At 36.5% G+C, this 14,109-nt stretch overlaps 1 protein-coding gene across 1 annotated transcript; it reads right to left on the bottom strand.

Annotated features, from left to right (window-relative positions):
* Positions 1 to 2,220: 2,220 nt before the first annotated feature.
* LOC110663344 (uncharacterized) lies at positions 2,221 to 4,379 on the bottom strand. Its single transcript, XM_021822607.2, has one exon. It carries the CDS (start codon positions 4,174 to 4,176, stop codon positions 2,689 to 2,691), a length of 1,488 nt encoding a protein of 495 aa, XP_021678299.2. The 5' UTR covers positions 4,177 to 4,379; the 3' UTR covers positions 2,221 to 2,688.
* Between the last annotated feature and the right edge of the window lie 9,730 nt (positions 4,380 to 14,109).

Genomic DNA, 14,109 nt, shown 5'->3' with positions numbered 1-14,109 from the left:
CCACAAAGCCCAGAAATGCCATTAACCAAGTCAAATTGCTTACCCAAGTTGGGTTACAAAATCTGTCCAGAATCAAAATCGACCATAATTTGCGAAACAAGTGCAAATTGTCCAGCTTTAGTAAAATGACCATAACTTGGTCTATAGAAAGGCATAGGATAACAAATCCTATAAAGAATGCAAAGCCTAAATGTTACTACAAGCTGTCCAAATAAATTGGTTAAATTCCATACCAAAATTGCCTAGTAAGGAAACTAAAATTCAGATTTGACCTAGTTATGGTTAATTGATCATAACTTGAGTTATACAACTCCAAATGGAGTGATTCAAAAAGGAAATTAAAAAAGACACAATGAGAAACAGTTTGATGAAGAGAATTTTGTTAAATTCTCATTGTAACATTGGTCCAATGGATAGTAAACATTGGCCATGAATCTGAAAATTTAAAATAACATACACTGAGCTTTGGCCAACATGAGTTAAACTCAAACTGAGGGATCATAGTGCAACTAGAATTAATATATCTGTTAAGTGTGGAAAGTCAACATTTATGTTTGACTAGTAACTCCATAACCCTAATAGGTAAATCTTGTATGCAAAAATAAAATTATTAGAATTAATTATTAGAAATGGGTCGAATGGATACTGAAACACTTTAAAATTATGTGTTTCAGTTGGAAAGGGATCTTAGAAGAAAGAAAGAAGGTTGGATTAAATCAAGTCAACAAAAGAGGTTTGTGCACAACTAACTTATTTTCTATGTTTTAAATTTATAATGGGTTTTGAATGACTTTATATGAATCAAGTATGTTTTCTCCTATGCATTTAAGAATTTATTGTATGGTTTGAAAATTATAAATTGTGAATGGTACATTTGAGATATTGTCAATATTGTGCATGAATTTACAATGATTAAATATGTTTAGTGATTTGTAAATACTTTTTGTGAATAGATATTATTTTGAATATGATTTGAAACCACAGTTGGCATGGCAATGTGATCGAATTCCTCATTAGCTTGTCTAATGGGAAGAAAAGAATTCCCTCTCTGGCTAAATTGTTGAGGTGTGTGCTAGTTGAGGAAGAATTTGAATGAGTACTCATATATTATGCTAGCTAGACTTGATATGCCTCATTAGCCTTTGGCTATTGGGATGAATTAGCTTTGTTGTGGTATACAATCTGACATTATTTTAGTGTCATGCTCTAAGTTGTGTGAATATTTTTAACATTCTTTAACTTATGATAATTTGATAAATTGTGATCGAAATAAATATTTGTCAGTATTTGAACAATATAATATTATTTTATGATTTAAGAGAATTGTGAATAAATTGTTACTATTTGATCAAAAGGTTATTCAAATGAATAATTTGCATGATTGAAAATATTAGTTTTTGGGTTTCATGAATTTTGAAGAATTTAGAAATATTTAAATTTTATTTGTTATGGTTTGGCAAAGCATAACTTGTATTAAGTTTTAAATTATTAGTTGTGCACTACGGAGTTCACTGCTCAGCGATAGTTTTGTATGTTATCACAAGTGAAAGAAAGGATAGAACAATCAAGTGAGATCACTTGAAGCTGCGACTTGTATGGTAGATAATATCTGAAAATTTTCTTATTGTGATTGTTTTAAATTTATTACTAATACTCCTTGCCCAATTTGGAGATGGAATGATATTTACGTTGATTGAATTTTTGCAGGACATCTTATGATTGCACTCAAGGACCCTTTATTGTATGAATATAAATAAAGTTGCGACAGCAAAATCTGAACAGACTGCACATCTCATATGCTATTTATCAACGAGTTACATTTCCTTTGCCCATTGACCAAATTGCCGAAACAATTTCTACAAAGTGCATGGGCAACCAATTAACTTATGCCCAGAAACTTGTTTATGCAGAAAAATTTTGGGAAATTGGCTTCAGAAAATCTTCCCAGCAGAGATTTATCATTTAAGCAAAGGGCGTGGCCGTTTAAGAATTCATAGTGTACAAATATTAACCAGGAAAATTGAGGGAGTAAAAGAAGCAAACTCTGAAAGTTGATGCAAGAATCTGTGTTTTGACGTAGTAAAACAAATCAGAGCGGATGTAAGTTTGACAGGAAAAATGTGAAGAAAAATGATTTCAGCTAGGACGTGGCTTTTGGCAAGTATCCTTACATTTAATACAGTCGAAATAACTGCATATGTGTCAGTGCTGGAAGAAATGTTAACCGAGGCTTGAGATTTCCTGTATAAGGCAATGAGAATATAAACAGGGGGAATACTACTAGTGCAGCTAACAAACGAGAAAAAACATGATCAATAACAAGAGCAACAAAACAACATTTGTTACGAGGTCAATCATTTATCCAAGAAATAGCACGTTGGTAGATGCCAAGCTTCGAAACTTCTGAGAATGGCTTTTCTCCTTGGCAATTACAATGACTTCCACAGATGAATTTCAAGCTTCAGTTGTTCAAATCTCACTGTAGACAATTGTTTCAACGTGCACAACAGAATTGACCAGGTGCTGAACTATATCAAATTGAATCTGAATTGTTCTATGAAACTGTTATGAGCTTTAAGCTCTGTTGCAAATGCAGCATAATTCCTATTCAAACCATTAATATTTACCAAATATATATATATATATATATATATATATATATATATATATATATATATATATGAACTTTCAAATAATCTTATCAAGTACATTTTGTAATTGGTTATTGACAATCCCTGCAACAACCTCAGGAGAAAACTTTCTAACCATGTCTTCTCTTGCATGCCTCCCTCTGGTCTTAGCTTCCTCAACATTGGTCATGACATGCCTCATTAGATGTTGAAGCTTATCAATAGAAGGTTCAGCCCAGAGATGCCCCCTGAACGGTCCTTCCATAACTTTACTCATTCCATCCACCGGTAAAGGATAGCTATTATGATCGGTCAGATACTCCATTGGTCCAGACCAATTAGTTGCAATAACTGGCAAAGACATGGACATGGCTTCGACAATAGGCCTCCCCCATCCTTCCCCTCTTGATGGAAGAATAAATGCATTGGCTGCCTTATACAATCTCGGCAAATCAATTTGAGCTATGTGGGTATCAATCACATAAATGGCAGCCCAGTCATTTTCTGGTTTTTCTATACCAGAATCCTCCACAAAATCCAAAATCTTGTTCCCAAAATCACTGTCGGAATGGTATGGATTTGTTAATAAATACAAAGAAATCCCATCAATCCCAGAAAATTCAGTCAAGTAGGATTTCAGTAACACATCCCACCCTTTCCTATACTCCCACTTAAACACACTCAAAAAAACAAATTCCTTGGAATTAGAATCCATGTTTCTTGTTCCTAAAACCAGATTCCCTATTGATGCAAGATTCAATGGTTTATGCTTAAGCGGATCAAAGATCTCGACATCAATAGGCTGAACAACTTTCACAACCGTGGATGGATCAACCCCACTCTCTATAAATGTGGAAACATGAAATTCAGTAGGAACCCAAACACTGTCCATGCGATTACACCGCCTAACATGTTCAATATTCACTCTATCAGTTTCAAACATGGTTCTACCAATTACAAACATAAAATTTTGATAATCAATTGGTGGACAAGGAAGGGTTTCAAACAACGGTGGGTACCAAGCACCAGGCTCACTATGACACAAGACAATGGTTTCATTCATTCTGCAATCTGTTTGGTGAAGCTTAAAAGCCAAGTTCTTAACATCATCAGACAAACCCTCCCAGAATTCTAAAGATTCTAGATCACCATGTTGCTCAATTTTTAACCTAAATATTGATTCTTTCGCATGTTCATTAAGAGCTAAAATATATGACCAAGCTTCTGAGCTATACCCACCACCTGAAAGGAACGGGGCCATCCATAGAATACAGTGGGAGGGAAAAGCAATGGGATTTGTTATTAGGGCTTTGGTCGGTTTTTGCAATCCATTAAGAAACCCTAAAAATTTCTTAAAAGAGGAAGGGTGTGATGAAAGGATTGACTTGAGGTATTGAATTTTGATGTAGTTGGTTTTGGTAAGACTATATGAGATGGCTAAACAGAGAATTAATATTGAAGATAAGTAAAATGAAAAGGGTCTTGATTTCTTGGTGAAAGAATGTGTTTGATTGGGCTGTGGATGGTTATTGTGATGAGAATCCATTTTGAAAAAGAAAGAGCACGAAAATTATAACTTGAGCTGAGAGAAAGAGGAAGAAAGAATACCAGAAGAGAGAAGTTTTTGGCTTTTTTTCCTGGATAAGAAGGATTTGAGCTTTTGCAGAGGCAGAGCAACCATAGCACAATTGAAGTAGAAACGCAGAAAAGCACCCCATAAAACCTTTAAGGCTTACCCTTCACCTTTGCCTTTATTTGGATGAAAAAAAAAATAATATATATATATATATATATATATGTATATATATATATATTATTTTTTTTTCTCATTAATTTTTCTTCATTTACCTTGCACAACAACGAATTCAAAGAAAATGTTAGGCTACTTGTTAAAGAGCTAGGATAAAGACTATAAACGAACTAGAAAACCGTAAATACCAAGAACTATCGATACCCAAATGCAAATTCAAAAATGAACTAAATTAAATTAGAATTGAAAAAATATATATAAAATCAAATTTATATTATTATTTTAGTTTAATTTACATTTTTTCTTATCTAAACTTAAATTAAATTAAAGGAAGAACCTAAAACAAATTATATATATATATATATATATATATATATATATATATATATATATATATATATATATATAATAACACTTTATAATATAATTGTAATACCCCTATTTGTATAGCCTGGTATATTTTACTGTTCCGGTGACCGGTGTCGGTCCGGACAATTCAGGGGATTAGAACCACACTTAAGACAACTAGAGAAGCCGTAAATACAAATAATTAGTAATTGCCAATTAGTTAAGTATAAATAAGAAAAACAGAATATAAGAAGTTAAACGAGCCGAGAGTCACAGCGATGGGTGACTTTCTCGGGAAGGACTGCGAAGTCGTTTTAAACTCAAATTTCGAACTGTAAAATGTGACGCTGCGGTCCTTAGGACCCTTATGAACACAGTGGAAAAGAGAAAATCATGAAAAAGAACTGTTAAGTCAGTCAAATAATTAGGTCAGAGAGCCAGAAGAAATATTGAATTATTTGCAAACCGGGATGAACAGGTGAGAGGCAATTTGGTCAATTGACCCCGAGAGCTGACTCCTAGCCTAACTGTCAAATAAAATCGGAGAAAAGAAAATTTCAGAATCGAGAATTAAATTAAAGAACTAATAGAAAAAAAAAAAGAAAATGAAAAAGTGTAGGGAGATGACATCATGCATGACATCATGCATGATGCCATAAAAGTAATAATTAATATATTTAATTAATTAGATTTTTTTTTGGGTCTTACACCTTATTCCACCATTGTTAAGGGAAAGGAAGCTTGAATTTCCCTACTCTATCCCATAAATTCACAAAGTCCCAACACAAAAATTTCTCCTTACATGTTGAGGAAACATTAGAGAGTAAAAAGAAGAAGAAAGAATTGAAGAAAGGAAAGCCTAGAAACCCTCCAAGCAAAGGTTAGTATGCTAACTTTCAATTTTCCACTTTAAATGCATGTTTAGTTATTGAAATGAGCTTAGAAATTAAAGTAATAAAATAAAAACACTTGTAAAGGACTAAACTGAAATTTGGCTAACATGATGGGGAGTGTGTTTTGCATGGTTTGATGGATTTGAATGAGTTTAGAAACTTTATTTAGTTGAATGGTTAGGATTAAAAGCACTAAATGTGGTTAAATGCAATAATTTAGTAAGTTAGGGTTTTGGGACTTAAGGTTTATGGGCAAAAAATGTGAGACATGAGTAATGATGTCTTTGACCTAATTTGAAGTGAAAAATGGTCATTTGTGACCAAATGAGTTGTGTTGGAATGGTTGGAATTAAAGTTAAATTCAGAGGGAGTGCAGCATGACCAAGTCAACTTTGAGCGACCAAAAATGAAATTTTACAAGTCCAATTAATATGGGACCAACTGGGGATGAAAATAGACACTAAATGACACAATTTTCATTTAGGAAGCATGCCCAAAAAGTGACCAAAACCTAGTGAACAAATTGACCAAAGTTGAAAAATTGCAGGCTGCCCAGTACAAACTGACCAAATGAACAGTGTTTGTTCATTTGTTCATAACTCGAGCTAGGCAGGTCAAAATGACCTGAAATTTTACCAGAGGTTAGATGAGATATAAACCTAAAATTTTTATGAAGAACACAAGCCCAAATTCTACCAGCAACTAAGTCATTTGGCCACCCCAAATTGGTGACCCAAAACTGCCAGAACCAAAATTGCCTAGAAAATCTGGGTTGTATTCAATCCGGCAGCCATGGTTCAAATGGCCATAACTTGACGTACAAAACTCCAATTGGAGTGATTCAAAAAGGAGAATAAACTTAAGACAATAGGGAACATTTTCTATGAAGAAAGTTTTGCCAAATTCTAACAGTAGAATGACCAATGGAACAGTGCAACTAGGAACACCAAAACTGAAAATTTGACAATTTTGCCTAAAGGACTTAAGCTTTGAGAAAATGACCAAAACCAACAAGTTTGGTGACCAAAATGTGGTATGTGGGTGAAGTTGGAATTCCCATACCTATTAAGCTTTAGAAAGTGAACAATTTGACTTGAAGAGTATAGTGAATAGTAACCCGAAACACAAAAACTTCGAGAACGTCGAATTTAGCACATTAAAGTTAAGTAAAAGTGAAGTTAAATTTATTTTTGGGTTTATGCTAAATTATGATACTGAAACACTGTGAAACTGTGTGTTTCAGCTGAAAAAGGCTTGAAAGCTCTGAGAGACTGAGTCAAGGCCTAGAGGTGACTCACGTCAGGTCTGTGCACAATAATTCTTGTTTAAATATTTTATTCTCAAAATTTTGACTTATGTGATTAATTATTTACTGTGTTGCCATTTCATAATGGCAAATATGACTTTGGAAATTGATAAGATTTCTCATAAATTATTTAAATAAATTGTTTTGAATTGATTTTATGTTCACACTTAGCCTGACAGTATCACATTATTCCTCCTCCATTTATGGGGTTGAAATCGTTTATTTTCCTCCCTCTCTGGCTTGCCAGTTGAGGTTGAGATCGGATGAGTACTCATTAGCTAGCTAGCCATCTCTCTCATTGATTTCTATTAATGGGGTTGTAGATTGCGTTGTCGTGGTGTATAACATGGCATTGATCGGAAATTTTGTGTCATGGCTTAAGTTGTGTATGATTTTGGCAACACTGTATTTATTAAATTATTTGACTAAATTGTGTTACTCTGAGTTTTGATAACTGTGAAATGTGATTGAAAAATATTTAAATTGTGATTTGGCAATGAATAATTTATGTAACTTATTTTAAATTTTTATTGTGCACCACTGAGTATTTTTATACTCAGCGATAGCTTATTTTGCTGTCGCAAATAAGAGCAAGGAAAAAGCAGCAGAGTGAGCTGCTATTGAATAGAGGACCATACTGATCATTTTGTACGGGTATTATTTTATACCCTTGTAGTTAATTTTGATGTAAATATTGAATGTTTTATGTATCAATGTAAAGTCGAGCAGTTGTGTAATAAATTGTAATAATATTATTTTTGGATTTCCTTCTGTAAATTAATATTTGTACTTATGAATTTCATATTTTATGCATTGTGATTGAAGTTATTAATTATTTTGAGATGATAAATTTTGATTTGGATTGTGGAATTATGTTGAAGTGAATTGAATTAAGTTGATTTGAGATTTATTGAAGGTTGGGAGTTGAGAAAATTATTGGAAGTGTTTTTTTTAGGTATTTGAAGAACTGTTTTCTCCAAATACAAACGGAACTCTGTCAAAATTTTTATAAAATTTGCGGCAAAATTAAAATGTACAAAATTTTTTACTAGTATTTAAACTTTGAATAAATGGTTTTTAATTCCTACCAAAATGCTCACCACTTCCAAAATCTAAGAAAATTGTTTTAAAATCCCTTGTAGGGTACTTAATGAGTTATCGGTAGGTGAAGTTCGGTAGTTAATTAAGTATTCTACGGGATCATGTTATGCCTTACAGAGGGGTAAGGTATGATATGTTTAAGTGGTATTAGAGCATGGTTTTTCAATAAATTTTGATTATGTGTATGAATATTTCTTTGATAAGTACAACTGCTCAAGTGTCTTTAATTGATACATATGACGTATTTACATCATGAATATGCACTAACGGAGGTCAACCTCATTGTGTTTGATCTCAGGAAGTAGAAAATTTGGGAAAACGGAATGGAAGGAGGAGATCATTCCGAAGAACAATCTGTTGAGGCTAAGGTTTAAGGGGAAGCCCTAGCACTCCAGAACGTGAGTGGGTCAGCCATTTCAGCTCCTACTCCAGCACCGCAGTTCCCTGCTCAGTTTGTACAGTAGATGGCTGCGTTTTTCCAGGAAATGGCGGGTAATATTCCACCCCAAGCTCAGATGCAAGTACCTGTAGCATAGCCACAGCCCTCAGCTCGGCAATATGAAAAATTGATGAAATTTGGGGCCACCGAGTTTAAAGGCACTGTGGATCCACTGGAAGCAGAACAGTGGTTGGAAAGAATGGAACAAGTTTTTAGAAAGCTACAGTGTACGGAAGAGCTGAAGTTCGAGTATTCTATTTCCTTATTGCAAGGGGATGCGTATGAATGGTGGAAGACCATCCCCCACAGCTTGGTTGAGCCACCTGTGTTAACCTGGTCAGACTTTTTGAGGGAGTTTCGACAGAAATGGGTTCTTGATGCGTATATAGATATGAAATTGCAAGAATTCTTGAGTTTGAAACAAAGAGATAGAACCATAACAGAATATGAGAGAGACTTCTCAAGGCTAAGCCACTATGCTGGAAGCTTAGTCTCCACCCCCAGAGACAGATGTAAGAGGTTTGAGTCCAGGTTAAGGCCGAATCTGAGAATGCAAGTTGTGGGTTTCCGACATCAGAATTTCGCTGAGTTGATCTCACAGGCCCTGGAACTGGAAAGGATAGAATCAGAAGGGGCAGTGAAGAAGGGTGCACAAGAGAAAGAGAAGACTGAAAAGACTACTAGACAAGCACCTGAGAGTGGTTCCAGGAAGAGGAAATAGTTTGGGGGATCCAGCTCCCATAGATCTGGCAGAGGTAGATTCTCTGGCCAAAGACCACCCCGGTCTGGTCAGCAGACCCAGCAAGTATCCTGAGGAGCTCTATCAGTGCGGTAGTGTGAAACTTATGGTAGAACTCACAGTGGGGTTTGTTTCAAGGCCATTGGAGCATGTTTTAACTGTGGAGGGAGCGGACATTCTGCTAAGGATTGTACTAGTCCGCGCTGGTCTGGACCTTCTGCTACATCTGAGGGATTAGCCCAAGTCTCTGCACTTAGAGGGTCACAGTCAGCTGCTAGAGGTAGAGGCAGAGGTAGGGTCCTGGTAACACTCTTGGAAGTCAAAGCACTGTTAACCAGCCAGTATCCAGTTGCGCACCTGTCAAAGTGTATACCATGCGTCAGAGGGAGGAGGCTGAAACATCAGACGTTGTAACTGGTAATTTTTCCATCCTTGACCAAGATGTACATGTGTTATTTGATCCTGGCTCCACACATTCGTATGTTAGTGCTAGTGTGATGTGTTCTACTGCTATTCAGTGTGTACCAATGGACTATGATGTGCTAGTAACTAGTCCATTAGGCCAGGAGGTCAGGGTAAATAGGCTATATAGGGACTGTCCTTTGGTGATCCAATGACACACTTTTCTGTCTGATTTGATTGAAATGCCCTTCAGAGATTATGACATTATCTTGGGCATGGATTGGTTAGCCAGGCATCACGCCATGATTGGCCAGAAAAATGATTAGAAAAGGGTGTGAGGCGTACTTGGCACATGTGATAAACACCCAAGTGGGGAGTCTAGCACCGAGGGACATTTCTACTGTATGTGACTTTCCAGATGTATTTCCTAATGAATTGCCAGGATTACCTCCAGAAAGAGAAGTGCAGTTTGAAATTGATGTTATGCCTGGTGTGGACCCAATCTCCATAATGCCATACAGAATGGCACCAGCAGAACTAAAAGAATTGAAAGTACAATTGCAAGAGCTGCTTGATAAGGGCTTTATCCGCCCTAGTGTGTCACCTTGGGGAGCGCTAGTATTGTTTGTAAAGAAGAAGGATGGCACTCTCCAGTTATGCATTGACTATCTGCAGTTGAATAAGGTGACAATAAAGAACAGATACCCATTGCCCTGCATTGATGACTTATTTGATCAGTTGAGGGGTGCAGCTGTGTTCTCCAAAATTGACCTGAGATCAAGTTATTATCAGCTGAAAGTACAAGAGCAGAGTATTCCTAAAACTGCCTTTAGAACTCGCTATGGCCATTATGAGTTCTTGGTCATGCCATTTGGGTTAACTAATGCTCCGGCTGCTTTTATGGATCTGATGAACACTATCTTCAGACGATACCTCGACCAGTTCGTTGTGGTATTTATTGATGATATATTGGTCTATTCAAGGAATGCGGAAGAGGATGATAGACATCTGCGGATTGTACTGCAGACTTTAAGGGAGAAACAACTATACGCCAAATTATCGAAATGTAAATTTTGGCTGAAGGAGATATCCTTTTTGGGGCACATAGTATCAGCAGAGGGTATTAAGGTAGATCCTAGCAAGATTGAAGCTGTCCTTAATTGGAAGCCACACAGAAATGTCACAGAGATTCGCAGTTTTCTGGGGTTAGCTGGATACTACCGTTGATTTGTGAAGGGATTCTCCATGTTGGCATCTCCATTGACCAAGCTACTTAGAAAAGATGTGAAATTTCAGTGGACGGATAAATGCCAGCAAAGTTTTGATGAATTGAAAAGATGTTTAACTGAGGCTCCATCTTGACTTTACCTACACCGGGTAAAGAATATACAATTTACAGCAATGCTTCTCACAATGGGTTAGGTTGTGTGTTGATGCAAGATCGAAATATCATTGCCTATGCATCACGCCAACTGAAACTGCATGAGAGGAATTATCCAACACATGATTTTGAGCTTGCAGCTATTGTGTTTGCTCTTAAGAGCTGGAGACATTATTTGTATGGGGAGAAGTGTTACATCTACACAGATCATAAGAGTTTAAAGTATTTGGGCACTCAGAAAGATTTGAATTTGAGACAGAGGAGATGGTTAGAGTTGATAAAAGACTATGATTGTCTGATAGACTATCAGCCAGGGAAAGCTAATGTTGTAGCTGACGCCCTAAGTCGCAAGACTATGGCAAGTCTACGGGTTACTCCTTTATCTTTGGTACATGAGTTGAGATCATTACATGCCAGTTTAGAGATTAATGATGAGGGGCAGACAGTAGTTGCATGGCATGTACAGCCAGTGTTGATTGATCAGATCAGAATGGCTACTCAGAATGATGAAAGGTATCAGAAGCTGTTGGAAGAAGTCCGGCAGGGCAAGAAACCAGAATTCTCAATCAGAAATGATGGTTTACTGCTATATCAGGGCAGAATATGTGTTCCTAATGATGTTGATTTGAGACAAATCATTTTGAAGGAAGCACATGAGTCTCCTTTTGCCATGCACCCTGGTGGTATAAAAATGTTTAGAGGGCTAAAGGAGCATTACTGGTGGATGGGTATAAAGAGAGATGTGGCAGAGTTTGTATCCAAATGCCTAACTTGTCAGCAAGTAAAGGCAGAGCATCAAGTACCCACTGGGTTGTTACATCCACTACCAATACCAGAATGGAAATGCGAAAGAATATCGATGGATTTTGTGATGGGACTTTCAAAGACACAGAAGAGTCATGATGCAGTATGGGTCATTGTCGATAGACTGACTAAGTCTGCTCATTTTCTGCCAGTCTGAATGGACTACAATTTGGACAGATTGGCCAGGTTGTACATCGATGAGATTATGAGACTGCATGGAGTGCTAGTATCCATCGTATCAGATAGAGATCCTAGGTTCACTTCTAGATTCTGGGGTAGTCTTCAGAGAGCCCTAGGAACTAGATTGAACTTCAGTTCTGCATTCCACCCACAGACAGATGGCCAGTCTGAGAGAGTAATTCAGATTTTGGAGGACATGCTATGGGCTTGTGTGATTGAGTTTGAGGGCAGTTGGGATACACACTTGCCTTTGATTGAGTTTGCTTATAACAACAGCTACCAATCAAGCATGTCTCCATATGAAGCTTTGCATGGCAGAAAATATAGAACCCCGTTGTGTTGGGATGACGTGGGTGAAAGAAAAATGATTAGACCCGAAATTGTTCAACAAACTGAAGAGAAAATCAGGGTGATCAGAGATCGACTTAAAACTGCATCAGACTGTTAGAAGTCCTATATTGATTTGAAAAGATGGGATATTGAGTATGTAGTGGGTGAGAAAGTTGTCCTCAAGGTTTCTCCTTAGAAGAGGATTATGAGATTCGGCAGAAAAGGGAAACTAAGTCCTCGTTTTATCGGGCCATATGAGGTTCTGGAAAGAGTGGGTCCTTTGGCATATCATTTGGCACTACCTCTAGAGTTGGAGAAGATACATAATGTCTTCCATGTGTATATGTTGAGGAGGTATCGATCAGACCCATCTCATGTACTACCAGTAGAAGAAATTGAAGTGAATCCAAACCTCACATATGAAGAAGAACCCATAAAGATTCTGGCTTATGAGGTGAAGCAGCTACGGAACAAGCAGATACATTTGGTAAAAGTGCTGTGGAACCATCATTCAGGCCAAGAAGCTACTTGAGAACGAGAGGAGGACATGAGGAGACAACACCCAAAGCTGTTCAGAGATTGATACCAGGTAAAATTTCGAGACGAAATTTATTTTAGGGGGGGGGGGGGGGAAGAATTGTAACATCCCTATTTGTATAGCCTGGTATATTTCACTGTTCCGGTGACCGGTGTCGGTCCGGACAATTCAGGGGATTAGAACCACACTTAAGACAACTAGAGAAGCCATAAATACAAATAATCAGTAATTGCCAATTAGTTAAGTATAAATAAGAAAAACAGAATATAAGAAGTTAAACGAGCCGATAGTCACAGCGATGGGTGACCTTTCTGAAGGATCACAAGTCGTTTTAAACTCAAATTTCGAACTGTAAAATGTGACGCTGCAGTCCTTAGGACCCTTATGAACACAGTGGAAAAGAGAAAATCATGAAAAAGAACTGTTAAGTCAGTCAAATAATTAGGTCAGGGAGCCGGAAGAAATATTGAATTATTTGCAAATCGGGATGAACCGGCGAGGGGCAATTTGGTCAATTGACCCCGAGAGCTGACTCCTGACCTAACTGTCAAATAAAATCGGAGCAAAGAAAATTTCAGAATCGAGAATTAAATTAAAAAACTAATAAAAAAAATGAAAAAGTGTAGGGAGATGATATCATGCATTACATCATGCATGATGCCATAAAAGCAATTATTAATATATTTAATTAATTAGATTTTTTTGGGGTCTTCTATAAGCCAAAATAAATAAAAGAAAAGAAAAGAAAAAAAAATAAAGTCATCTTCTTTACCCAAACTTACCGCCTCACCTCTCTCTCTCCATTCTTTCACCTTAATCTACCATTGTTAAGGGAAAGGAAGCTTGAATTTCCCTACTCTATCCCATAAATTCACAAAGTCCCAACACAAAAAATTCTCCTTACATGTTGAGGAAACATTAAAGAGTAAAAAGAAGAAGAAAGAATTGAAGAAAGGAAAGCCTAGAAACCCTCCAAGCAAAGGTTAGTATGCTAACTTTCAATTTTCCACTTTAAATGCATGTTTAGTTATTGAAATGAGCTTAGAAATTAAAGTAATGAAATAAAAACACATGTAAAGGACTAAACTGAAATTTGGCCAGCATGATGGAGAGTGTGTTTTGCATGGTTTGATGGATTTGAATGAGTTTAGAAACTTTATTTAGTTGAATGGTTAGGATTATAAGCACTAAATGTGGTTAAATGCAATAATTTAGTAAGTTAGGGTTTTGGGACTTGGGTTTATGGACCAAAAATGTGAGAAATGAGT

The sequence above is a fragment of the Hevea brasiliensis genome, chromosome 8 (assembly GCF_030052815.1).
Source record: "Hevea brasiliensis isolate MT/VB/25A 57/8 chromosome 8, ASM3005281v1, whole genome shotgun sequence".
NCBI lineage: Eukaryota > Viridiplantae > Streptophyta > Magnoliopsida > Malpighiales > Euphorbiaceae > Hevea > Hevea brasiliensis.
This window is presented reverse-complemented; position numbering and strand designations above follow the sequence as displayed.